Source organism: Chrysemys picta, chromosome 7 (assembly GCF_011386835.1).
Source record: "Chrysemys picta bellii isolate R12L10 chromosome 7, ASM1138683v2, whole genome shotgun sequence".
Taxonomy (NCBI): domain Eukaryota; kingdom Metazoa; phylum Chordata; order Testudines; family Emydidae; genus Chrysemys; species Chrysemys picta.
The window spans coordinates 97,018,583-97,046,384 of NC_088797.1; the positions used below are offsets into that span (position 1 = coordinate 97,018,583).

The 27,802-nt window shown below is 44.5% G+C and overlaps 2 protein-coding genes across 3 annotated transcripts; one reads left to right on the top strand and one right to left on the bottom strand.

Moving 5' to 3' along the window:
• The first annotated feature begins 1,388 nt into the window (after positions 1 to 1,388).
• Positions 1,389 to 13,073, top strand: RBP4 (retinol binding protein 4). Of its 2 annotated transcripts, none has more exons than XM_065552088.1 (6): positions 1,389 to 1,547; positions 1,885 to 2,023; positions 2,847 to 2,983; positions 3,161 to 3,267; positions 7,042 to 7,254; positions 12,611 to 13,073. In XM_065552088.1, exons 2-6 carry the CDS (start codon positions 1,892 to 1,894, stop codon positions 12,763 to 12,765), a joined length of 744 nt encoding a protein of 247 aa, XP_065408160.1. In that variant the 5' UTR covers positions 1,389 to 1,547; positions 1,885 to 1,891; the 3' UTR covers positions 12,766 to 13,073. The 2 variants fall into 2 exon arrangements, with proteins under 2 accessions (XP_065408160.1, XP_005301331.2); XM_005301274.4 differs by lacking the exon at positions 12,611 to 13,073 and adding an exon at positions 10,671 to 11,079.
• FFAR4 (free fatty acid receptor 4) lies at positions 12,797 to 27,750 on the bottom strand. The gene is made up of 4 exons (XM_065552087.1): positions 26,323 to 27,750; positions 24,167 to 24,295; positions 18,096 to 18,291; positions 12,797 to 12,935 (listed from the first exon to the last, which is right to left on the bottom strand). Exons 1-3 carry the CDS (start codon positions 27,034 to 27,036, stop codon positions 18,247 to 18,249), a joined length of 888 nt encoding a protein of 295 aa, XP_065408159.1. The 5' UTR covers positions 27,037 to 27,750; the 3' UTR covers positions 12,797 to 12,935; positions 18,096 to 18,246.
• Positions 27,751 to 27,802: the final 52 nt, after the last annotated feature.

Genomic DNA, 27,802 nt, shown 5'->3' on the forward strand with positions numbered 1-27,802 from the left:
TTGGACATGCATCCAATGAAGTGGGTTTTAGCCCACAAAAGCTTATGCCCAAATACATTTGTTAGTCTCTAAGGTGCCATAAGTACTCCTGTTCTTTTTGCTGATACAGACTAACCCGGCTGCCGCTCTAAAACCTATATGGAAGAACTTGACAAGGAAGATAAATAGTAAAAACAAATTAAATCACATAGCTTAATATTTTTATTGAGACAGAGGAAACTGAAGGGTTGAGATAAGCTTCAGGGGAAGGACATGTTTATTGGACTAGGTGCCCTATTTCTGTCCAGCATGTGCTTTTACAAAGTACTTCCCCCCTCTTGTTGAGCCGCTCTGAATTTGAATGAGTTTTTTTTTTAAATTCTGAAATGAATGGACATTTGGCATTGGCCTCAACTAACAGCCTTAGCCCCTTACTCTTTAAAAACACGGAAGTGATGTGAATATGTGAACTGGTGCTGCTGTGAATGATTTTTTCTACCCTGCTCTGAGTCACATAGCTGGAAAATGTTTAACAGGGTTTCTCTAATGCTTCTAAAGATGTTGAAACTACAGAACAAATATTGACCAAGAGGCACCACCACTTGCCTGGATAGGAGAAAAATAATCTTTTATATAACTAAAAACAGTTTGCCAAGAAAGAAACTTTGGAGGAACTTTGCCTCATCATTTACGTAGAAAGGGACCCGAGTGGTGTGTGTGCAAACGTTAGTACATTCACAATCATGTGTATCCCCACCAGGCTTGTGTTAGGACTGAAGTGAGTGGTGCTCTTTTGCCTTCTCCGAAGGCAGGACCCAAAAAATGTCCCCAGGCTGCAGCTGCACACATCTGTTGCACTCTGGAGCAGGCTATGAAAGGCTTTCAGGCTGTAGCTCGGGACAGCTCCTGGTGCCTGGAAGCTGGGCTTGGGTTCTCAGGCACCAGCAAGGTCTGGGGCTCTGGAACAAACAGCTACCCGATCTGAGTGGAACGTTCACACACGTACCACGAGGCTGCCAGCATTCGAAGGGTAGAAACAGGAAATCTGGGGGAGACAAATGAGGCCACAAGCTGTAACTCCGCTGGGTACACTGGAGAAGCAGGACTTTGGCGTAATAGAGTGGGACAGGATAGTGTAGTTCAATAATAATAATTATAATATAATATAAAATAGAGACAGTTGGCACCTCTCTCTCTCTCTCTCTCTCTCTCTCACACACACACACACACACACACGCACACTTCCCGATTTGGGGTCTTGCCTTTTGGGTTGTGTGATACAGTAAACGCGTTTCTCCCCGGGCTGGGGTTAAAGATCGCCTGGGTTACCTCTGCCGTTGTTACGCAAGAGCCTGCTGCGCAGGGCCCCCTTGCCTAGCTGGAATCGATCAGCTTTCCCCACTCCCCTTGTTAGTCTTTCGCCCCGCGAAGTTACGAAAGAGCAGATTCCCACCCCCACCCCGGAGCTGTATAAAGCGCTCCCAGCCCTGCGCCCTTCGGTCGCCTCCTCTCCCCTGTGCGAGCGCTCGGGCTAGAAACCGGCTGACTGCGGGGGTCTGCGCTGCTCTGTAAGAGACACGTTTCCAGCTGGGGAAGCCTCTCTTGTCCGCCGCGTGTGATGATTCGGATCGCTCAGGGATGTGGCTAGAAATGCTGCAGCCCTCCTGCAGTGAGCCAGTGGGGACGCCCCACCATCTGCACTGGGGGGGGCCCTCTGGATGCTTTGGGGCCCCATTTCTGGGTGCCTTGGGGAGCACCCACCCTATGTGCTGGGGGTACTCTATTATGAGGGCATTGGGGGACCCTACTGCTGCTTTGGGGCCCCCTCTGAGCATCTTGGGGACACCCGGTATGCCTTGGGCCGCCCGTTGATGATTTGGTCTGTCTCTCTTTGCTGTTGCGTAGGAGTAGGATGGCTCAGACGGGGAGATTCCTGGCCTGGCTGCTGCTGGTGGCCCTGGGCCTGCTGGGCTGTGGATGCCAAGCGGAGCGGGACTGCAGAGTGAGCAACTTCAGAGTCCAAGAGAACTTCGACAAGGCTCGCGTAGGTGTCCGCTCCCCTCCCTGCTCTCTGGATCTTGCCAAATTTCACCCCAAGGCCCCAAATGTACTATCAAAATAGAGACCCAGTCTGCCCACTCCTCCTGCTCCAAACACCCAGCCTCTGGTGCAGAGCACCACAAAACCTAGATCCAGCACCTGGGCACAGGCAGCTTGTGGCCCAGAGCCCCAAAGGCCTAAACAGAGAACAAGGGTGTGCTCTAAAGAGAGGGGGAAAGCAGCAGCTCCGCATGCAGCAAAAGATCTAGCCCCGGCTACAAATGGGACCAGCAGCACCATAAACCCCCGCCCCCTTCATCCAGAGCCTTGGGCTTGCTGGATCCAGCTATTTGAAAAATCCCAAACTCAAAAACTCTATCAGAAGAGAGAAGTTCAGCTGCTCTAGTTCCACTGCAAAATCCCCCCCCTCCGCCCCCCGCCGTGTGCTGAGTTACATTATTATTACTCTGATTATTTGTATTATCATAGCAAGGTATAGAATTGGTTTGTACGGTAGGAGCAGCTATCCTTGTTCTCTTTTTAAGCATTAGAACTTAGAGGATTGGGGCCAAAACCACCTAGGTCCAGCTGCTGAATCGGAACCTTTGTGGTGCTTGTGCTCCTTGGTGCATTGTATCCAAATTGTTTTTGGTGGGGTAGGAGCAACTGGATTCATTCTCTAATTTGATGGTACGATTTGGAGGCTTGGGGCCAAAGATCAGCAAAGTGCTGCAAGATCCAGGCAGATCCAGCTTTTATGGTCTTCCCCACACTTGGGACTGCCATACTTCCCAGACCTAACCAGAGCCTCTCTCCTCTCCCTGCAGTATACTGGCACCTGGTACGCCATGGCCAAAAAAGACCCTGAGGGGCTGTTCCTGCAGGACAATGTGGTAGCCCAGTTCACCATAGATGAGAATGGACAAATGAGTGCCACCGCCAAGGGCAGAGTCCGGCTGTTTAAGTAAGTTGCCTGGCACCCTTCTTTCTCTTCCCATTCCAGTTCCCCAGAGCCTTGACTTTCTGCTGTGCTCTCCGCTGCTCTAACCCTTCCTTGTACCCACGTGTTCATCACTATCTGACCCCAAGTCCAGGCTGCCAGGTTTGAACTCAATGTCTTTTTGTCTGACTCTATTTGCAGTAACTGGGATGTTTGTGCTGACATGATTGGCTCCTTCACTGACACTGAGGATCCTGCCAAGTTCAAGATGAAGTACTGGGGTGTAGCCTCTTTTCTCCAGAAGGGAAGTGAGTACTAATAAGTAGTGGGGTGTTTTTGAAGCAGGAGACCTAGGGCTGCATGATAGCCCTTGTCACTTTTGGTGCATCTACAGGGGGAAAATAAGGGATTTTTTTTCGCCATGTTAGCTAACACATGGTACCTGCCACATGGTAAAATCCCAGAGCGAATGAGGCAGTTTCTAGTTTTCACATGTGTTAGCTGGTTGATGTCAAGGTCTTTGCATGGCAAAGGTCATACATTTATTTTCTTTCCAAGCCCCATAATATAGACTAGAGTCATCACATGAAAGGAGTAGAAGGAGATTGAGAAGATTATGAGCTCTTTTTAGTTCAGCTCTGCTTTTTATTTAAATGTATTCATTTTCTTGAAAAAGCCTAACTTCAGATTTAGTCATCAACAACAACCTGGTAGAGGAGGATTTTGCAGCTCTTAGCCTTTGTGGATACTTTGTGAACACAGGGACTTCCTCTTTTTTTGACAAGCAAACTCTCAACACTCCCATTCTCCCCTGTGTGAGATTAACCCATGCAGGGGAGTAGAAACTCCAGCATTCTTCACTCAAGAAGTTTCCATGGAATAGCTCCACTGAGAGAAGGTGGAATTTGGAAGAGATGAGGGCTCCACCCTAAAAACACACAGTTTTCAGGGGATCTTCAGGAAGCCACTTGCCTCTGACTTGCTGTCCACTTTCTTGCCAGCTCACTGCTGAGCCATACTTCCAGGGATTTCCCTGATTGCTGGATGCCCACCCTGCAGAGATGGGAGCACTGTACTATACATTGCTGCAAACTCTGGTCCTCCTGAAGAGGGAGAAGGAGAATCTGGCAGAACCCAGCTAGCCAGCACCACCTCCTTCAACTCCATGGAGGCCAAATACTGAGGAGGAGGTCCATGAGGTGTGGAAACTGGAGATGGCAGCTCTCCACCTTACATCCCACCCTCCCCCCCATGTTCAGTTCTGTGGATGTAGGGAGGTTAGAGAGGCATTAATTGTTACACTAAATGCTAAATAGCTGAGAACGGTCTGAAATTCTAATTGCAAATTGTGACTAGGATTTGTGATACTTTGCATATGCCTAGCAAATACACATTTATAAGAAACCTAAGAGGCACCAGGATGATATACTTTTCCCACACAAATACAGTTTAAAGCATTTCTGTGGTAGGAAAACAAAGCTTTCCAGAAGGTAATGTGACTAGGAGAGCTGTGAGTAATGTGGTTCATGACCAGCAGGAACCTATTTATTTTCTCCAGCTTTACCCTGTGGCTGACCATTTTAAACATTATGTTTTCAGTCCTTAAAAGAGCATATGCACCACTATACACACAAAAATAAGGCTCATTAGACAGAAGCATTTGCCATGAAGTATAAAGAAAGTTCCCAAGTAGTTTTATTTTGTTGTTAAATTTCTCCCATGTTTCGGTAAAGTAATGCACTGCATCACAGAATCCAACATTATATTTTCTTAGTTTTATTACAGACTTAAAACGTTACATTAAGGGATGTTGTCAACTAGTTTAGGCTTCATATTTGATCTACATGATAGAGCCTGGTGATGGCAATTTCCTTAAGATTCAGAATATCTATTGCTTTTTTAATTCTACTTCCCTACCAAGAAATTAAAAGCAAAGAACCTCAGCGATAGTAATAGCTGTGTAAATAGGACTTAGGTGAAAACAGTATTTGTGACTTCTCTACTGTGGCTGCAGAAGGGGAAAGGACTCAGACTCTGGAAAAAAACCCTCATCATAATGGTGATGAAGTGGGTAAGATTTCTTTGGTGGTAGGGCTGAGAGGGTAATACACGAGACATCCTCTAAGATTGCTTTGGAAAATAACTCTGTTCCTTGGACTGGCCCCAGAGCCTATCTGTCTCCTTGTGTGAAGAAACACTTGTGGGCTGTGCAGGTGATGGATGGATCCAGATGGTGAGTTGTGAAGTATGGGAGTTTTCCTTTATTATCCTCCCACTGCCAGTTCCACAGCTCACTCAGAAGAGGCTTTATTTTTTTCTTTTTGACCTTCCAAATGGGACTAACCTTTGCCCCAGAGCAATCAGTCCCACCACAGAATCAGCACTTGCAGTTTCCTGAGGCTTGTATGGTCTAAAAGGTCATGGATTTATTCTGCCTGATAAGAGCTGCAATGCATGTTTTTCAGCATTTAAATTAAAAATGACCGAGGTGCCATTATTCCCACCTAAAATAGATCCAAACTTCTACCAAGTTAGTTTAAAATTAAAGTTGGTGCAAACCCTCCTAACCTAGTGGACTTTTACTTTACATTGTCACAGATTATTAAAATAATACAAAAGAATTTGTTCAGTTTGTGCAACTTCCACACTATAACACTGCTTGTGAAAGGATTGTAATGTCACTGAAATATAAGCAAAAGAAGTCTGGTTGTAAGGGCAATAATTTTCCATGATTTAAATTCAGATCACACAAATGAAGCAAACAGGCAGAATTATATGGGGTTCTGTCTAAGATTTTAAAACTGCATGCTTTTAAAACACATATTGCTTCTTTGTGAGAGAAGTAATATCTGGAAATCCTCATCACACCTTATTTTGGTTATAAATAAGCTTGAACCAAGACCCTACCTTAGGGTGACCAGACAGCAAGTGTGAAAAATCAGGACGGGGGTGGGGGGTAATAGGAGCCTATATAAGAAAAAGACCCAAAAATCGGGACTGTCCCTATAAAATCGGGACATCTGGTCACCCTACCCTACCTCCAAATGCTCCTGTATATTGGGAAAGTTTGCATCCACGTCTAAGCTTTGCAGCTCAGACCTATCTTTAGTTATAATATGCATTTAAAAAATAATACAATCCAATATCCACTATAAAGGCAGGTTGCACAGGTACTTACCCACAGTATGGCTATGACTGCTGGGCTGTGGAGGTGGCAGAGACAACACAATGCCAGTTTTGGTAGTAGTCTGCTGGCCGAGACTGCCTCCCCTTTAAAGGGTGGACTCACAAACTGTATGGCACTTGGAACGATCCTGAGGGACACACGTCCTAAGGTAGGTGGCAGGTTCTTTCCAGGTTAACTGAATGTCAAGCAGCCAGGAATGATATTTAAAAGGGTCAATATGATTTCAAGATGACACTTCTCCCTGAGTCAGAGCTTCCCGCCTGTCGGCCAAGAAGAGGCCAAAGGTTGAATTCATGTTACTCAGGCCAGTTGGCTCCTGTTGATTTATTTAATCTAATTGACTAAATGCATCCCACATGTTGTGGTGATGCTAGCATCTTGGGGCTGAGCCTGAGCGGTGCCAGGAGCATGGAACTTCCCAATATTTCACTAAGGCCTTGGCTACACTTACCCGCTAGTTCGACGGCTGGAAATCGAACTTCTGGGTTCGACTTATCGCGTCTAGTCTGGACGCGATAAGTCGAACCCGGAAGTGCTCGCCGTCGACTGCGGTACTCCAGCTCGGCGAGAGGAGTACCGCGGAGTCGACGGGGGAGCCTGCCTGCCGAGTGTGGACCAAGGTAAGTTCGAACTAAGGTACTTCGACTTCAGCTACGTTATTCTCGTAGCTGAAGTTGCGTACCTTAGTTCGAATTAGGGGGGTAGTGTAGACCAAGCCTAAGTATTGTGGGGGTCCAGCACCTGTCAGGATCAGGCCCATTATGGACCGTTTGCCAGCATTAATACTAAAGTGTGTGGAATTCTTCTGTGATTGAGTAAATGCAAAATTCTCTCTAGGTGAATGTCTCCTCCTACCTCTATAACTTCCTTGCTCCTTCCCTATGGTTTCTTCCAGATGATGATCACTGGGTGGTCGACACAGATTATGACACTTATGCACTTCATTACTCCTGCCGCCAACTAAATGACGATGGCACCTGTGCTGATAGTTACTCCTTTGTGTTCTCCCGGGACCCGAAGGGATTGTCACCTGAGGTACAGAGAATTATCAGGCAAAGGCAGGTCGACCTCTGCTTGGACAGAAAATACAGAGTTATTGTCCATAATGGTAAGAATATTTTTTTCAGAAAATTGTATTTGGGAGGTGAAATGACTACTGTACTAGGAAGCTCTTTCTCTAGTGGACAGGGCTGCACTTAGTAGCTGTGATATGAACTTATTTGCTTATTGCAAACTCAGTCTCAGATATGCCATTTTCACTTTTACTGCCCTGTGGTTTCCTGGGTAGCCCATCCCAGGAAACAAACACTGAAGAGAGTTGCAAAACACCTTGATTAATATGACATGAAAGGGACAAAACCATCAGAGCTTCTGTAAAGGAAAATTATCTCTCTAATCTATTAGAATTATTTGAATGTCAACAAAATAGGAGATAGAGGAGAACTGTAGATATAATTTATTTAGACTTTTAAAAAGCCCCACAAGACAGGAAAGTAAGTAGTCATGGGCTACATCTGCACTCTGAGCCAGGGATGTGATTCCCAGCTTATGTAGATGTACTTTTGCTAGCTGTTTGTCTAAAAGATATGCTCTAGTTTAAACAGGAATTAATTCAGGGAAGTCCTATGGCCTGTGTTATACAGGAGATCAGACTAGATGGTCAGAGTGGTCCCTTCTGGCTTTACAATTTCTGAATCTAATCTATGAATAGATGAACAAAGACTAATATAAATAGTTAATTTTCAGCCTGGCAATATGTTGACATTGGGGTACCACAAAGACCTACTAGGACAGGTGATACTGAATATATTTATTAATGATCTGGAGAAGGTGGGTGATCAGAATGAAAATAAATGTTGTCTATAACGAAAATGTGCAAACCATACAAAATTTATTTAGAATAGACTGGACAGCAGAACTGCAAATGAAATTCACTTTTGATCCAAGGCAATAAATATCTGCACAAATAATTTTAACTACTCATACATATTGTTGAGTTCTGAATTAACTGTAACCACTCAGGGAAAAGATCTGGGTGTCACTGTGGACAACTTGGTGAAAACATGTGCTCAGTCTACAGCAGGAATCAAAAAGCACATAAAATGTTTGGCTGCCTAAAGAATAGGGCAGAAAAAATACAGAAAATAGTATAATGCCACTGTATATATTGATGGTATTTTCTCACTGTGAATACACTGTGAATACAGTGTTTGGTTCTGTTCACCCCACCTCAAATAAAATATAACAGAAATAGAGGGGCCAAAAGATGGGAAATTAAAATGATTAGAGGCATGGAGAGTCCTATGTATGAAGAAAGAATGTAAAATGGAGCCCAGCGTTTGTGCTCCAGCTCCAGTTTAGGAAGAGGTGTGCAAAAGTGGCTTCTTGCACATTGCTCTGAACCAATTGGTACTGACCACCGTGAGAGACAGGATAGTGGAGTAGATGGACCATTGGTCTGATCCATTATGGCCATCCTGTGTTTCTATTAAATGTACATGAAAGTATATGAAATGTTTGCACACTAGTAAATCAATTGTGAATGTTTGCAAGAAGTTACAAGTTGTAAAGAAAATGTATAAGTTCATAAATATTCACAGCTTGTGACGAGACATCTACAAACATCTCAGGAGACTCTCCACATAAAAGAGTACTTGTTTTCCACAAAATATTTGCAATTATCTTTAACATCGTTTTTTAAAGCACAGTTAAAGTTGCAAAAACACCCTCTATACTAAAAATATCATTAATAGAACATTAAATGATAAAATTTAAATACAAAAGTTAGGAACTTGTCTTCTAATAGTACAGCATCAACCTTAACTCAGCCCCAGTACTAACTGCCTTCCCCTTCTAAAAGCTGAAGACCCCCCGCTTTTCACACAAACCTTAACTCAGCCCCACTGTGTTGCATGTTTTCCTCTTTGCCTGCTCTTTCAGATGGTGGGTAGTGGTTGGAGGTGTCTACCAGAGCTAATTTGGCTTCCATGCTCTTTGTGAATGAGAACTGATGTTTTGGATCCTCTCAGGCTGCTCTATTTTATGCTAGAGACCAGAGTGGTGGCTAGATGACCCCAGCATCAAGTGTCATGGCGACCTAAAGCCAATTGTGCACCTCCTCCGCTAGTCAGGCGTGCCAATCGCAATTCAGACAAAAGCTCCGGATCATTTACTAGAGCATTAATTGATTCTGACCTCCCTAGTATTGTTGAGCCAAATTCTTGCACACCAAACAGATACACATTGGAGCAATGGACAGTGATTGTGGATATTTGTACAAGAGCTAAAAGAAAAAGAAAAAAGATTATCAAAACATCTGCATTAGGAAATTCTTCATACAAAGTCCATGTAAATGCAATTTCTCTGTGAACAGAGACCTCCCTGCATCTCATAGTTTTGCTAGCAAGAGCTACAGAATTATTCGCAAGAGGGCCAAATCCTCATGTCCTTACTCAGTTGTTATGCAGGCCTTACTGAGGTAAAACTCCCACTGAAGGGAACATAAGAATGGCCATACTGGGTCAGACCAGAGGTCCATCTAGCCCAGTATCCTGTCTTCTGGAAGTGGCCAATGCCAGGTGCCCCAGAGGGAATGGACAGAACAGGTAATCATCAAGTGATCCAGACTCTTTCAGTTTTGATTCTGGACCCATAACTTCAAGTTAAATCCTTTTTCCAAAGATTCTTCATTGCCTTTTTAAACTAAAACTGTGCTGAAGTGCACAATAAATAAATTACTAATTACACAGGTCTTGGCTTGATATAAATATAGTTATATCTAAATAGCAGTTCTTGGTAAACTATCTTTTTTTCAAGCAAAAGAAGCTATAGAGAAAAGGCTGTTGGTATTTTTTGCCACTTATCTTGCATTTCTGAAGCTAAATCTCCTACTGATTGTGGGTCAGGTTGGGCCTTGAGGTCAATGGCCTGCTTGTGGACTAAGCTTTTTCCTAATGTGGGTAAGAGTATTACAGTTTCGCCCTCTGTGAGTATTCTCAATGACAATAAAACTATCACAAATAGTTATATTGAACCCAGGACTGCTTGCAGAGCAAGCTATTATGTCATTGTAAGTAGGGCATTGCATCCTGGCCTTGTATCAGCATATACTAAAAACAAAAATCACAAGAAAATAAATGTATGTACATTAGGATAGTCTATTACTGCCATTTTTTGTGATCTTTAATCTTAAATGAAAAGTTACGGTACATCTTACTTAAATATATTTTGAAATGGTTCTTGTGGTTGATCTGTGCTAGCTCCTTCTTTGCCTCAGCATTAATGTCTGGAACAAATGGAACAGATCTGATTAATTCCTGTTCTATGTTGAGTTGAAAATCCTTTGGAGTTATGTGCTACAGATCTAAAGAGCAGAATAACATTGCAAATAATGGACTGATATTTGTAAGACTACTTTAAAGGAAATACATTTACACACACTTTAAATTTTATACATTTTTGTATATTTTTTATCTTTCTAGTGCTGGTTTAGAAATATTATTAATTTTATTTTGTTTGTTTCAGGATTCTGCTCTTAAGGAGTTTTGAAACTATGGAAGCAAATCATGTAACGTCAATATGGATGTAAAGTTTACAAATTGACTGTTTTGTTGTAGACCTTTAAAGCAGCTTCATTTAAACTTAAAATATATTTATCTGAGCTGTGTAGCTCACCCTGTCAATAAACCAATGAAACTTTTAATAAACATGGATAACAGGGAATGCATATTGTGTAAATATAAAAAGATGATTGTTTTATTGGCACAATATTATTTTACTGCAATGCTTAGAAATAGGAATCCAGATGGCAGTACTTAAGTATGTAATCTTTCATTTTTTTCTTATTGGTTTTTGACTTTGTCTAGTAACCTTGCAGGCAAATATTTTTAAAAATCCCTAATATCTAATTTTAAAATGCCTTAAGTCCTCTTGACTTATTGTGGCTTCTTTATTGGTCTCACTGGAAAGCAAAATAATATTTAAATACAAAACATAACATAAGAACATAAGAACGGCCGTACCGGGTCAGACCAAAGGTCCATCTAGCCCAGTATCCTGTCTACCGACAGTGGCCAATGCCAGGTGCCCCAGAGGGAGTGGACCAACAGGCAATGATCAAGTGATCTCTCTCCTGCCATCCATCTCCATCCTCTGACAAACAGAGGCTAGGGACACCATTCCTTACCCATCCTGGCTAATAGCCATTAATGGACTTAACCACCATGAATTTATCCAGTTCTCTTTTAAACGCTGTTATAGTCCTAGCCTTCACAACCTCCTCAGGCAAGGAGTTCCACAAGTTGACTGTGCGCTGCGTGAAGAACTTCCTTGTATTTGTTTTAAACCTGCTGTCTATTAATTTAATTTGGTGACCCCTAGTTCTTGTATTATGGGAATAAGTAAATAACTTTTCCTTATCCACTTTCTCCACATCACTCATGATTTTATATACCTCTATCATATCCCCCCTTAGTCTCCTCTGTTCCAAGCTGAAGAGTCCTAGCCTCTTTAATCTCTCCTCATACGGAAGTTCATTGATCACATCACAGAATAGCTTTATTTTATTACATTCATTCTTGACTCAAGATGTGTAAAAATGCACCATTTGTAATGACCCTGTTTTTACATTCTTAAGAAAAATAAACATTTCTATCTACTGTAACATTGCTGAATCCAGCAAAATGGTGCCAGAGATTGACTAGTTTTAAGGACCAAATTTTCAAACCTAGGACATACCAGCAAAAATGATCATGTGCTCATTGAACCAGCAAAAACCACATCTGCCTACTCAGATTGGCATGTTATGCATAAAGGTAGTTTGCACAAAAGTATGTTCAGGCAGCCAGTCACCTGATTTATGCACGAAATGCCTTTTTTTATTTTATGGGCTTAGTGACTGCATGGAAATTTTTGAGGGTGCACTTTTTACACCCATTAAAAGTTGGTTTCTATTCTTACTGGCAAATGGATAGTAAAACTGGGGCATATCCTCAGCTGCTGTAAATTTTCATGGTTCCACTGTAGTCAGTGGACAATTTACACCATCTGAAAATCTGCCCCCAAAGAGACCAATTCTTCTCCAAAGTTACACTGTTTTACATTACTGTGCCTCCACCAATGTCAGTGAAGTTACTCCTGATTACATCATTGTGAGAAGAGAATTAGGCCAATAGGGTTAAATTCTGCAGTCTTACTCAGGCAAAACCCCCAAGACAATAGAATTTTGCCTGGGTTAGGATTGTAGAAGTTGCACTATAGATATCATTATTTTCCTATCTGCTTTCTTTAGCATATAATACTATAAAATGGTGAGCTGGTCAGTGTGGGAAAGTGTATAGTTTAGCAGCCAAAGCAACGGCTGAAACATAGTTCATACATTACTTATTTGTAAATTACAGATAAGTTAGATTCTCTGTGGTCATTTCTTCTTCCTGTGGTTTCTGTATGTGTCATTCTCCGTCCAGGAAGAGCTGCACAACACAAAAGAAATTGCCGCCATTCGTGTCTGAAATGGGTAACATTATACAAAACTGGATTGACGGCAGAGTTGGCAAAAGTGAATGCCATTATCCAGAAGAAAAATGATGGCAAAATATTCAAATCATGTTTGAAGTTCTGAACTAAAATTAAGAGAATAGTGATGACAATTGGACTCCACATGATGAAGAAAGAGATCATCAGCACAAACAAAGTTCGAAATAGCTTGTAATCTTGTTGGGAGACTCGGATCTGATGAATTTCTGAGTAGGCTAAACTGACATTTAATCTTCTTCTTGATGCTTTTGTAATCTGCATTCAAAAACAAAATAACTTTTATTGTAACAGAGAATGCTTGCTGAGTAGCTTTTTTTTAAAGCTGCAGAAGTGAATCTTGGCAAATCATGTTTCTGCTCTGGAAGTGACTATATAAAGGGCAAGAGTTCTGTATTTATTGCCTCTCAATGAGTACATTGCCAATGTGCTGAGTTAACTAATAGAAAAATGGTTTGTTTTTTTTCTAACTGCCAGCCCTGAAACTCTGGTAGTCAAGCTAGGTTCTTTCCTTCTCGTGCTCATCACCCATTTTGCATTAAAGTCAAATTAGCCCTTTCATTACCCTTGAAATCCCATTGCCTTCAAATGATAATCTAGGTTATTTCATCTGTGTAAATCTGTTGATTTTTACACAGGGGTAATTGACTGTGACTGGAGTATAGCTAACAATCCTGTTGATGCACAAAGACGAGAATCCAGCTCACTCTTTTATAGACATTTTGGCTCTGCAGGTAAATAGGAGTAAAAAGTAGTAACAACTTAATTTAGTCACTAAAGTCAGCAAATATGACTGGGACACAAACGAAGCAGAACTGTTGAGTAAGCAGGTGCCATTTTTGCATACTAATTTTCAGAGTAGAGCTGCACTAAAATTCTATTACAGATAGTTAGAGATGGGCTCAAGACTCAAAATCTAGATCCGGATTTTGACACCTGAAAAACGTATGTAGGTGTTTGAGACCAGAATGTAGGTTCTGCCCATTGTAAGGATGGACCATTTGCAGAATTTGGATCTGGGTTCAGATTTTCCCACCTCCAATGTCTGAGTGTGCCTGGGTCCAGGGATTGGCTCAGACTTTTCTCTGTGTATGGGTTTTCAGTGGTATGGTATACTGGTTAAAGCAGAGATGTCTTTCAAATGCAGAATATTTTTTCCACAAAATTTCTGTTTGTCTCTCAGACCTCCCAGATGCATACTACTTGCATTAGGTGATAGGTTTTAAACTTGAGTGAGAATGTATTTAAAATTCAGTGTATTGTCTTTGACATCTTGGTTTATCAGCCACTGATCAGAATTACTTTGTCTACAACAGCCCTGACACCTTGTGCATCCTGTAGTCTTTATGAAAGTCTTTACTTTTTCTGTAAACGCGTAATAAGCAAAATTGAGGCACATAGGCCCTGATCCAGATTGATTTCAATAAACAATTCAATTGGTTTTAGTAGGAGCTAGGCACTTAAGCATGTTTCAGGAGCTGGGCTGTGGGCTCTAAAATTCCAGAGTGCTAAGACTCCCCAGCTCCCATTGTCTTCCATTGGAACTGTGAGTGCTTAGTGCTTGTGGAAAATCCATTCTCGGGGAAGTCAACACAGCAAAATTAAAATGTGTCCATTATTTAAAGTTTCTAATTGTAGATCCAATAAAACTAACCCCCACCTCCAAAATTCAGCAGACAAACACTTCAGCTAAATACTTTCTCCCATTAGGCCAGATCCTCAGCTGGTGTAAATCAGCTCCAGTGAAGTCAATGAAGCTATGCTGATTTGACCTATTTATTTTTATTCCAGACGTTGCAATTTGACTCATTCAGTGTAATACGTCGTTAATATTGCTTCTCTAGCTTAATCACTCTCTACATGCACATTATTTTTATTGAAAAAGCTGCATGAACTAGTGGATTGAAGGTGAGATTGGGAACAGGAGCACTGCCACTGGTTTGGTATGTAGATTTAGGTGTCACTTCACTTCTCTGTGTCTCAGTTTTCCGGTCCATAAGATGTGGACAAGGGGAGAGATTTGCAAAAGCACAAATCACAGTTAGGTGCCTAACTAGGAGGCTTTGAAAATCAGTGAGAATAAGGAACCTAACTGCCTTTTGTGCCTTTGAACATTTCCCCCAATGAGAACAAGATTAATAATCACACTTGTCTTGCTCAGGTTAGAGTGAAAGTGGAGATAAACATTGAACTCAGGACAAGCTTTTCCCTTTATCAGTTATTCTCTGTGTAAAAGTCAGTTAGTTTGCGGGGCTGACAGTGTCCTCAAAAATCATTTATCAACCTTGTTTGAAGTGTTGTTGTAGCAATATTGGTCCCAGCAGGGCCACCCTTAAGGAAAATGGTGCCCTGGGAGAACTTGTATTTTGTCACCCCTGGGCCTGCTGCCTCCCTGGGCTCCTCACTTATCCCCCCTAGGCCTGCTGCCTCCCCCGGCCTCCCACCCATTCCCCCTGGCTCCCACTGCCTCCCCCCCCCCCACATTGCTCCTGGCTCCCGCTGCCTACCCCGGCCACTCTACCCATCCCCCTATTGCCCCAGGCTCCCGCTGCTTCCCCCCACCCCACCATTACCCTGAGCTCCCTTCTGCAGCCTCACACCCAAGGCCTGCCCTGCTCCTTGCCTCTTGACACCAGCGCCTTGCCCGCCAACCATGGCACCCTGGGTGGTCATCCACATCGCCCATCTGTCAGACCAGCCCTGCGTCCCAGAATATTAGCGAGATACGGTGGGGGAAGTGACCTGAAGAAGAGCTCTGTGTAGCTCAAAAGCTTTTCTCTTTCACCAGCAGAAGTTGGTCTAATAAAAGATATTACCTCACCCACCCTGTCTCTCGATTTATCAATCCTGTGTAATGTATGCATCTATTTTAGTCATCTGGACTATCTATAATCACTGGAGGTCTATTTCTCTGGGGTTTGTTAAGAATAAGATTTTGCAAACACACCCTGTTTAAGAGATTATTGCTGCATACAGAGGTCTCAAATTCCTTGCTTTGGTGGGAAGATTTGAGACCAGTTTTAGACTCTGAGTTGATGAAGGTCTTGTAGTTTGGGTCCTGCCTGACAGGAGAGTCGGGCAGTGTTGACAATTGGATTACAAACTGCTTTCTAATCTGCTATTTTGGCCAAGGTGCTTGAGAAGATGATAGCAATCAACTACAATCAAACACTTGGAGAATACAGATGTAGATGATAAATTTCAGCCTGGACACAGCACTGAAACTATGCTTGTCAAGCTAGCATTTGTTACCAGAGTGGACAAGGAGGCCTGATATCTGTGGTATCTGTGATATCTGTGGTATTGCTTCATTACCTGAGGATATGATTGTAACAGTTTTGAACTGGTCCCAGTTGTGGTATTAGGGCCTGTGGCAGGATGCTGTGGCGCTCTTCTTATGCACAGACAGCTGGAATTGGACACAGGATAAACCCAGAACTCTTGCAAGTAAACCTACACACTGTGTGATCACTGAACACCACCCCAGTAATACTTTGTATCATGCTCATTGTACAATGATGCCATGGAGTAGTCTTATCTAGTATATATGTATTTCTTCTTAGTCACTGCTTGAATTACATAGGGTGATCCCCAGTTCAGTTTTGCTTGTCTCTTGCAGAGTTAGGTGAGCGATGTGGTTTGGATGTGACTGTAGTGCAGATGATGCCCAGCTATCTATCCCACTTTCTCTAGGCTCTGGAGCAGGGGTCAGCAACCTCTGGCACGTGGCTCGCCAGGGTAAGCACCCTGGTGGGCTGGGGCCAGTTTGTTTACCTGCCGCATCCGCAGGTTCGGCTGATCGCGGCTCCCACTGACTGCGGTTCGCCGCTCCAGGCCAATGGTGGCAGAAGGAAGCCACAGCCAGCACATCCCTCTGCCCACACCGCTTCCCGCAGCCCCCATTGGCCTGGAGTGGCAAACCACGGCCAGTGGCAGCCGCGATCGGCAGAACCTGTGGACACAGCAGGTAAACAAATTGGCCTGGCCCGCCAGAGTGCTTACCCTGGTGAGCGCCGTGCTAGAGGTTGTCGACCCCTGCTCTGGAGAGATATTATGTATCTCTGCACTTGTAATATAAAATCCCAGGATGGGATGGCTTAGGTGGAATTGTGGCAAGACTAAAATTATGTTGACTAGATCAGAAAGGAAATGTAAGAAGAGCCACATTTCTCCAGGCTTCCCAGTCTTTACTGGGGTGTTGCTTCAATGGGCAAGTGTAATCTGGTGTCTAGGCATAGCTCTTGCTCAGGGATTGATGTTATAAGGTCATATGAAAGCTGATCGGTCAGAGCTGGTTTTTATGACCATTTTAAGACTATCACCAGAGGACACCAGAGAGAGGCTGTATCTTAACCAACGGCTCTGAGCCTCTTTTGTGTCATCTGGGTTAGCCTATTACCATGTTCTATATAGTGAGCTGCCAAAATGGCTGGTCCATTGCTAATATTGAATGCAGGTGCTTGACCAAAATCACGGATAGGCAGAGGGTATCCTGCATACCAGAATGTTAGGACCCATTAGGGTAGGGATAGATAATAAAACAGAAAATATAATGCCACTATATAAATCCATGGTACGCCCACACCTTGAATACTCATGCAGTTCTGGTTGCCCCATCTCAAAAAAGATATATTAGAATTGGAAAAGCTAAGGAGAAGGGCAGCAAAAATGATTAGGGGTATGGTACAGCTCCCATATGAGGAGAAAATAAAATGCCTGAGACTGGTAAGCTTAGAAAAGAGCTGACTAAGGGGGGATATGATAGAGGTCTATAAAATCATAAATGGTCTGGAGAAAGTGAATAGGAGAAGTGTTATTTACCTCTTGACATAACAAAAGGACTAGGGGGTCACCCAGTGAAATTAATCAGCAGCAGTTTTAAAACTAACATAAGGAAGTACTTCACACAATGCACAGTCAACCTGTGGAACTTGTTGCCAGGGAATGGTGTGAAGGCCAAAAGTATAACTAGGTCAAAAAAGTATTAGGTAAGTTCATGGAGGATAGGTCCATCAATGGCTATTAGCCAAGATGGTCAGGGATGCAACCCAATGCTCTGGGTGTCCCTAAACCTCTGACTGCCAGAAGCTGGGACTGGACAACAGGGGCTGGATCACTTGAAATTGTCCTGTTCTGTTCATTCCCTCTGAAGCATCTGGGCCACTGTCAGAGACAGGATACTGAGCTAGATGGACCATTTGTCTGACCCAATATGGCCATTATGTTCTTACCAGTACTTAATTTTTAATGAAAGAGGTGCCAGGGCTCAAGCAATTAGGTGCTGGGGTTCAAGCAATTTTTTTTTTATTTTCAAAACTGACACAGCAAGCCCAGGTGCCAGGGCTATGAATTGCCAACCCTAGAGTGCTGGGGCTCAGCTGTGGCAAGTCCTGGCACAGATTAAGCACTGGCTCTTACCAATTGCTGCAGAGGTTGATTTTGATTTTAACTTTTAAGGCCCATCATCAGGTCTAGGTCCCTTTCTGTGCCTCTGGCTTCCTATTTACCCTTGTGCTTTCTGAAGTGCTCTGTTCTAGCCTGGAGCTTGCAGGAACAGGAGAGGCACCATTTAGGTCTTTGTCTGTGAGGATAGGGCTATCTCCTTCCATTTGACCTGAAGACAGTAACAGAATTAGTCCTTTAAAGCAGGTTTCAAGACATTTTTATTTCAAAAGGCCTTTACCATGGAACATGAGTTTTATTTGTGGATCTGTAGTTATTTAAAACGTAGTGTTTACCTGATACTTTTAGTCCCTTAACCTGCATTTGTTTGATTAAAAAGTTCCCAGGAAACTTCTGTGTACCAGTGATGTACAAAAAAATCTATTAGTGTCAATAGTAATGAAAGGACAAGTAAGAGCCAGTTGACATTACTTGTGTTGTCCTTATCATTGCTCTAAATCACTGCTGTGCACACACCCAAGGTTGATGGATCCAGCACTGAAGAGATAATCAGCTACTGATCAGCAGTGGAATGATTTATGCAGGTTATTTCAAAGGCCAGGCTGCTTTTTAAAATGTTTCTTGTCTAGCACGGCTTGCCAATCAGTTCAGCTAATCATGGGCGGCATGTGTTTCTTTGGGTGGCAAATGTTTGTTTGGGTGGCAGATGTTGTTTGCTTTCATGACGTTTACATGGTATGCTTTCACTAACAGTGAAGTTGCATTCACGTCAGCAGCCCTTAGACCCATTTGCCTATTTTTCTTCATAGTATGGATGGGAGAAGGCATTCTTGGAAACTGAACCTACTCTTGGAGCCTGCTTGTCCTGATATAGGACATCAGTAAGTCCCATTGTGCTCAACAGAAGTTACTGCTGTCTTACAGGGAGAAAAAGAGGCCCCTATTTCTAGAAAGAACCAAACTTTTTAAGATTCAAATTCCATATAAACAGTGTCTGTTCTAGGCTAGGGGAAGGGAAAGAGATTGGATGCCAATTCACTTGAAGCAGAAGGAAAGCGAAAGTGATGGAATCCTAGAAGCAAGGTGAGATAAAAAAGGGAGTTGTAGAAGCAAAAGAGATAAAAGAAGAAAAAGAGTGTATTGTCAGGAGGGGAGAGAGAAGGGGCAGGGATGGCAGTCCAGAGTCAGAAGAGAGAAAGCTGAAGCTAAACAGCATACCCAGGATCTTAGAGGATATACTCTGTGAAATACATATAGATAAACACTAATTTATTAATAATACAAAAGCATATGTTTAAGAAATGTTAAGACCTGTTCAAAAAGCTCTGAGGTAATTTACAACCCAAAACTTTTTAGGCTTATCCTTATTCTTCTTTATCCCTTATCCCACTGTATGTCAGGCTGCTCATGTAACTGTTCACATTCTAGAATTGCTGACCATTCTTCAAGTCACAGGTTAACTTGGCTTGCCTTAAAACACCTCTCCAGTTTCATTAACACTGATTAAAAGGACCACAAATCTGAATTCTGCAGTCTTTGTTGGAGAAAAACTCTCACTGAATTCACTGAGAGATTTGCTTAGTTAAGGATTGCAGAATTTAGCCAAGAGTTCTGACATTTTTAGACACTGCATATATTTAACAAGCTAGTGACCTTATTCACATCAAGTGAAATCTGCATTAAGTCTGAATATGTGGCTGTAGATAGGTAAAATGTGGAGTGGTTGGGAAGATGAAGCTCACACCCGCAAATTGGGGCAAGGAGTTACTACAAACCCTTTCCCCAATTCCTAGCTCTATAACTCAGCCCTGTTGCTGCTGGTGCCTCTCTCTGTTATTTCCTAACCCTCAAATGTGCTTTTGAAGAAAATGAAAAATAACTATGTTGAACAGAGCCATGAATACCTGTCCCAATGCACTGAAAATAAATGTTTGTCACCTTGAGAATACAAACCCTTATTCCTACTGAAATGCAATTTGTTTATTGTTTGAATGTTATACAAAAGTTTTCACCTCGTTTTCCTCTCTACATGTTGTAATCATATTATTGTGTTCTTTTTATTGTGGAAGAAAGCTGTTTTACATACTGTCTTACTGTGGTTTTGTAATCCTGAAACCAGTATGAAAATAGTGCTGGAGAGTTAGAAAAATCTCTGCTTTTAGAGGCAAAAATCCTCCTTCCTCATGCACAGCTCCCACTAGCAGCAAAGATGGGTTACAGAAGCATGATAATGATTGTGACTTGCAGGGCCGCCCAGAGGATTCAAGAGGCCTGGGGTCTTCGGCGGCGGGGGGCCCCCGCTGCCAAAGACCCGGTACTTTGGCGACAGGTCCCGGGGCGGAAGGACCCCCCGCTGCTGAAGACCCGGAGTGGAAGAAGCTCCGGGGACCCGGGCCCCGCGAGAGTTTTCCGGAGCCACCGGAGCAAGTGAAGGACCCCGCTCCAGGGGCCCCGAAAAACTCTCGTGGGGGCCACTGCGGGGCCCGGGGCCTGGGCAAATTGCCCTACTTGCCCCCCCCACCCCCCCCCCCGGGGCGGCCCTGGTGACTTGTGAAACTTTGGTTTAGTTCACTGAAATTCAGTTAAAGTGGGACCTGAATAGTGAGGATTACTGTTCACTAGATGCAATATTTGGTATTTAAATATGTTAAATTTTACCAATAATATTGCCCACCTCTCCAGCATCTAATTATGAGTAAGTACTTTGGTTCCTTATCATTAGTTCTGACCAAGGAATGTTCATTGTGATTTAAACCATCTTAGCCCTCCCTCAGTTGTGGTGCTGCTTTGTCAAGGTCCAATACCCTGGTACAAGAGAGAGCTGCTGGTGATGCGCCCTGCACTGGCCACAGGAATAGGTGGTGATGAAGGCGCCTAAGACTGGCTCTGCCCATCCTGGGTTTAGTGGTGCAAGTGAAGCATTGCAAAGCAGCCCTAAGGCAGGGGAGAATCAGTCTTTTTGCACTCACATCATTCATTTCGTTACAGGATCTTAAAGCACATTACAAGGGTGGTAAAGTATTGTCCCTACTTTAATGTTGGAAAAGCTAAGGCACAAAGGGGTTAACAGACTTGTCCAAAATCACACAGGGAGTTATAACCCAGGTCTTGGCCACCAACAAACAGATCCATGTTATTAACATGGGGCAAAGTTCAGCACAATGTACCTATGACTTTCTGAACTGCAGCCTGTGGCAGGCTGTTGCAGAGATACTGAGGCTTTGGTCTCCTGAATTTCCGAGAGGCCTTGATAGATACTGAGCTCCCTCAGCTCCTGTTAATTTCAAGGAGAAGGTTCAGCATCTCTCAGAAGGCTCTCAGCAGTTCACTGGCTTGGACCCTAATTCAGGGGGAAAATCACTTCCATGTGGAAAGTCAAAACTAAGGAACCTCTTTCATGCTTGTAAGTGGTGGAAGGAGAATGCATAGAAATGAGTGCCCAGCCTTCTTTGCTCTACTACTCCCTGTCCTTAATCTGCCCATTTCCCCCTCAGCCAGCTCTGCTGTCTGTATATGTTACTAGGGTCCTAGTGCTGGAGTAATTGTCCTGCATGGCCTTCACTGGCTTGGGAGACAGATTGCTGCTTCCTGGCGTAAGAGTTGGGAACTCACATGGTGCTGATGATGATGTTTCCTATCTAATCAGTTTGGCTTGTGGATGGGGTTGGGATGGATTGCTCCACGGTGCTTGGCTGCATTCAGGTCTGTCTGGTCAATTACAATTGCACTCTGGTAGGGACAGATGCTTGCCACTGCCAAACAGTGCTCTCTCTCCCATCCACTGCCAGTAGTTGCCTCCTTTTTAAAATTAGGCTACTTGGTGCACTACCATGTCATACCCCATGATCCATTGCACAGTACCCAGATGTGGCCTCCATCTGGCAACAGAGAGGGAAGTGAGGCACTTAAGGACCCTAAACTGAGACAGTGTGAAGGACGTACATTTGCACCACCTCCACACCCAAGACAGCATTTAGGTAGGCCTTACATTCAAAGATCCACAGGTCAAAAATCTGCTTTTTTCTAGCGCTTCAAGCACTGATGAATGGGAAGGACAAGGATGGTAGGTGTCTGTGCGCGTTGGGGGAGAGGCTCAAGGAGGAGGGTGAGTTGGGAATCTGGAATGGGTTGGATTGGTGCTGGAGAGGAGGTTTGTCTGCTGTAGAATAGCATGCTGGCCTGTAACTCAGTCAGTCCACCCAGCACTGCGGTTAATTTGTGGACTCCTCTCTTCTCTCTGGCTGAACTCTAGAAAAAAACTGTTTTCATACCTGTGGATCTTGGGTGCGCACTGACCCTCTCAGGGAGGCTATGGGTCCAGCATGACCTGGTCCCGATTAAGTACTGAACAAGGAAGTTCTGTCATTTGTACTCCTCAGAGGGACCCTGGAAATTGTAGGCTGCTGCAAGGCAGGCTGGGAAGGAGTGCCAGGAAATATAAGGAGAAACCTTTCTTCAGAAGAAAGAAAGTCCAGGGACAAAGGCAGGCCTGGAGCGGGGCCACTCCGCCAATGAAACTGGGGAGGCTGCCCAAGAGGGGCTACAATGAAAAAAGCCTATGAGGAAACCCTCAGGCTGGTAAGAGAAAAAGGAATCCTGAGCGGGTAAGAGAGAGGACAGTTTGGTGAGCCCTGGAGAAGAGTGAGGGTTTTGACATGCAGCAGTAGGAATTGTGAAGCAGGGCAGGGTGTGGCCCATGCTCTCCAAGGATGTCAGAGCAGCTGTGCTCTCTTTGCACTCCGTAAGATACCCACAAGGCACCCCAGCATGGCCTGTGGCTAGAGTCACAATCTGGCCCTAAGCAACAGAGGGTCCTGTGGCACCTTTAAGACTAACAGAAGTATTGGGAGCATAAGCTTTCGTGGGTAAGAACCTCACTTCTTCAGATGCAATCCTACCAGGTGCTGGGGGCCTTCAACTCCCATTGAAGTTAATGGCAGTTGACAGGTTGCAGCACCATGCAGGATCAGGGCCCTTGACTTGCCAAAAGTCACACAGAGAGTTCGTGTCAGAATACAGGTTAAATCTCAATGGTTCCTGACTCCCAGGCCCATGTTTAAGCCACTAGAAAACACCTCCCTCCCAGAGAGAAAAAGAACAAAAATGTCCCTTTTCCTGCCCCGCCTTTTTTTTTTTTTTTATTTTTTTTTTTTGTCTACTGCTTTTGTTTGCTGACATTTATTAAACATTCTGGAGATTGGGCGAGAGTAACTACACATCATAACTATGGCTTCTGTTTTTAGGGCACTTATTAATTTGATTTTGGGGGGTTAGCAATTTTTTAGTTTTACATAGATGTCCAAAAAGCAAGGATTTGGCGCTTTCTCTTTACACATTATGTATACACTATAATGAGTACTCGCTTTGTAATATCCTCTAATGGGCTACAATGTAATACTGTTTCAAACAGCACTACACTAAAGCACACTAGACAGTGAACCTCTAGTATGCACCAGCAGAGTCTACATGGACCTAGAAATGCACAAAATGTTACTTCACTTGAGAAATCACACTCCACAAGAAACCATTTGTGGTGTTTATTGGATAATACTAATTTCATTTTTTTGTAACTGCCGTGTTGGTGTTTATCAGTTAAAACCTAAAACCAGAAGCCCTAATTATGACACATAATTAAAGCAGGAAAAGGGTAGATTCAAAGGGCGTGGAGGGAAAACAGTTTTAAGGACTTTATGACCCAGAGCTGCTCTTCCTTGCTGTCGTACAACTCCCACTGAATCCATTTTGAATTTTGGGGGTACAAGCAATGAAGGATCTGCTCAACAATGATTTTTCAGTTGTTTGAGATGTTTGTTAGTACAGTATCTCTAGCAAGTTTATATAGGCCCTTAATTATGATCAATACATGATATTAAGTAAGGTGCCCCAAAGTGTACATGAATTAAGACTGACTGTATCTTGGGTTTCTGGTAACACACTGTTCAAGCTTCGCTGTTGTTTATAATGGAAACAAAACTCTCTCAGCTGAAACTGTTATACTTGAGCAAATACAATCTATACTGTTTAGCATTACTACATTACTAGCCAGCCAGATGTCATTTTGTAATAAAACTATAAGAAAAAAATACCTGTAAAATTTTTGTATAGCTGATCACAATGACTAATCCTGGTATTACAAAGACCACAAAGGTGAATGTTACATCCCAAGAGATTTCTCCTGCAATGCTGGGCCAAACCAAGGTGCAAATTTGAACTTCCTGTTTACAAAGAATAAAAGAAAATCATTAATATTGTATTTTAGATATTTACTTTCAGCATAAAGTTCTCTGCAAACCTATGTCATTGTTTACATTTCATCTGACTTGATGCTCATTAAAGTAACTGGCCACTACATAAACAGGATCTATGGAAATAGTTACTAATGAAAACAAAATAGTTGTTTCAATGTGGAATGTTTTTCAAAACATGATGACAGGTGTGTAGTTCACAAGATTTGGTATGCAAATATGGAATTGGTGCAATAATTAAATAGCATAGCAAATGCTAGTGACAATTTTCAAATGTAAACTCATAACTTCTAAAGAAACAAATGGAAAAACCAATTAAAAACCTGGAAGGATTGGTTAAATCAGTATTATATTCTGTAAGCATATTGTTTGTTTTTGCATGCAGGAGGGATTATTGTACATTGAAAAGAAAAAGATGTTTGTGCATTTTTCAGGAAAAGCTCTTATCTGAATTAATGCAAGGCGCTACTCCCCCTGGGCACAGGCAGCTGATCACTGAAAAGAGAAGCATGCGGAAAAGGGGCTTTCCCAGCTCTAAGCTGGAACACAACGCCTCATGTTTATACAAGATGCAGTGCGAGGACAAAGCACTGCCGAACAAAGTAACTGGTGGTACAGTTCTTCTATGGGGGAAAAATCCATGTGAGTCTGAACGTGGGACTGATCTACTGAAGACCTCAATTAGGGCCTGATTCTGCTGTGCTGAAGTGAATGGGACTTTTGCTATTTATTGACTTCAGCGGATCAGGATCAAATCCTACATTAAAAGAAGTTCATTCCTACTCTGATTCCTCACCTCAATGGCTAAATGTAACCTAATAAACAGAGGTAACACCCAACATCAATATTGGTCCGCACAGGTGCTGGAACTAGAGGTGCTGGGGGTGCTGCTGCACCCTGTCGCTTGAAGTGGTTTCCATTATATACAGGGTTTACAGTTTGGTTCAAGAAAAAAGAAGAACAGGAGGACTTGTGGCACCTTAGAGACTAACAAATGTATTAGAGCATAAGCTTTCGTGGACTACAGCCCACTTCTTTGGATGCATATAGAATGGAACATATATTGAGGAGATATATATACACACAGACAGAGAGCATAAACAGGTGGGAGTTGTCTTACCACCTCTGAGAGGCCAATTAATTAAGAGAAAACAAACTTTTGAAGTGATAATCAAGCTATCTCAGTACAGACAGTTAGATAACAAGTGTTTGGTTCAATGACTCTCAGCACCCCCACTATACAAATTGTTCCAGCAACCCTGCTGGGCCAAAAAGGAGAAGGCAAGAAGGCGTTGCCAACCTTTGAAGGCTTTGTTGAAAAATTGCCCCCTTATAACACTTCATGGGGCATTAACCTCTTAACGCCTAACCCCAATTCCGGAGCTAGGCATCACTCTCCGGGTAACGGCTCCAGTTTGTAATCCCAGGTCTCTGCCCTGCAGCACCCCCTGGAATAACAAGTCACACACCGCTCGACCTGAATCGATCCGATCTGGCCTTCTGGATAATCTCCAGCAGCGCCCCCCCCCCCCCCCCAAAAAAAACATGGTCTAACAACAGCATCGCATCTCAGGGCGCCCCGGCAGGACTACAGCCAGCACTGCCGCTTTCCGGGGCCAGGGAGACCGCTACACCGGCTCCCGGCTCACACTACACCGGCTCCAGGCGCACGGACTCGCTTCTCGCCGCTGCTTTGCGGTGCTGATGAGAACCTGGGACGTTCATCCAGCCAGTCGGAACAGATGCTGCGGCTTCTATAGGCTGAGAGCTTTGGCCGCGTTGACACACTTCGGGGGAGGCGAGGCTGGAGTCAGGCTGCTCGGGGGGAGCCAAGGCTGGAGACTCCCAAACCAGCCTCCCCTTCCCAACCCGCTGGGGTTCCTGGGTCACTAGGCAGCAGGTGGGCTGGATCATTGGGCACTGTACTGACCTGGGCCCCCATTGCCCCCAACTCCCCAGGCTGGCGCAGGGCAGAGCTCGCCGGAGTCGCTCCTTACCTTGCCGTGCATGAGCAGGGGCTCCACGTTGAAGAAGAGGCAGAGCGGGAGGGTGGCGAGGGCGGCGAGCCCCCAGATGACCAGCAGGGTCCCAACCAGCAGCTTGCAGCTGAAGCGGGCAGTGTGCCGCAGCCGGACGATGCACACCACGCGCTCCAGGCTGACCGCCGCCAGCGACAGGATGGTGACGCTGCCGCTGAGGCTTATCACGTAGAAGAGCATGTGGCAGACGACGTCCCCCAGCACCCAGGACTCGGTCCAGCGCACCACGAGGATGGCGGGGATGGCGCTGATGAAGAGCAGGTCCGCGCAGAAGAGGTTGAGCATCAGGCAGTTGGCGGTGCGCAGCTTCTTCTTCTTCCTGGCGAGCAGCGAGATGGCGCAGATGTTGACCAGCAGGGACACCAGGAAGATGCAGGAGAGGACGGCGGTCTCCACGGCGCTCAGGGCCACCTTGTTCTGGCCCTTGAAGTCCGAGAAGAACGGGAAACGGGTGCAGTTCCCTTGGGGAGTCACGCAGGCGCCTGGCATCTGGCTGGCACCCAGGGCATCACACACCACCAGAGCCAGGGACGCTGCGGCTGCCCCCAAGCCAGGCACCCAGGTGCCAAGCAGCGGGGCGGGGTGGCAGCTCAGGGTTGCTGGTGCCAGTGGGGGGTATTGGCCCGGGGAATGGGCAGACAGCAGCCGCATCTCCTCCTCTTCCTTTGACATCCGCAGGGCCAGGTGTGGTGCCCGCAGGGTGGTTTACGGCACCTGGCCCGCTGGGGGAACAAGGAAGTAGCAGGCGAGGACAGTAAATATACAGCGCGCCCGGCTGCACAAAGGCGAGGGCGTTGTTGTGCTTTACAATCGGGTGACTAACAACGTCGCAAGGGAGCGAATCCTTCTGTCCCGGACGGGGTGGGCAGGGGGCGGGCGGCGCAGGTCCCGCCGAGCAGTGCTAATGTGGTGGTGGTGGGACCCGCGCCGCGTGTCCCAGCGCAGGGCACGCGCCCCAGTGCTGCCCGAAGACACGTTCTCGGCCGAGTGTCGGATGCCAGCCAGGGCCCTGGGCAAGCCCCTGAACGCCTGAGACCCGCGGTGAAGTCAATGGCAAACCCCTCACACACACCAGTCGGGCCCTGCAGAGTGGGCTCAGGGCAGCCGACTCTCCAAATGAAAGTCTCGACAGGCTCCTCTCCCTACCCCAGCTGAGGTACAGAGAGCCCGGCGGCTTTGCCCCACAGCCCTTTGAATGAATCTGTAACCACAGCAGCAGCAGCGCGCATCGCAAAGGAGCCGCCGAGCAATTTCCCTGAGTCCCAAACCCCCATGTACTTCGGCTCTGCGTTCAGCCCTCAACACTCATCAAACTAGAGAAGGAATTTCCCTGTCACTCAGCCTTTCCATTTGGTTTGGCGAACTGACATGACACTATTCTCTAAGAACTCCTGTTGATAGCCCAGTATAACCGGGACTATTTTACGATCAAAAGGGA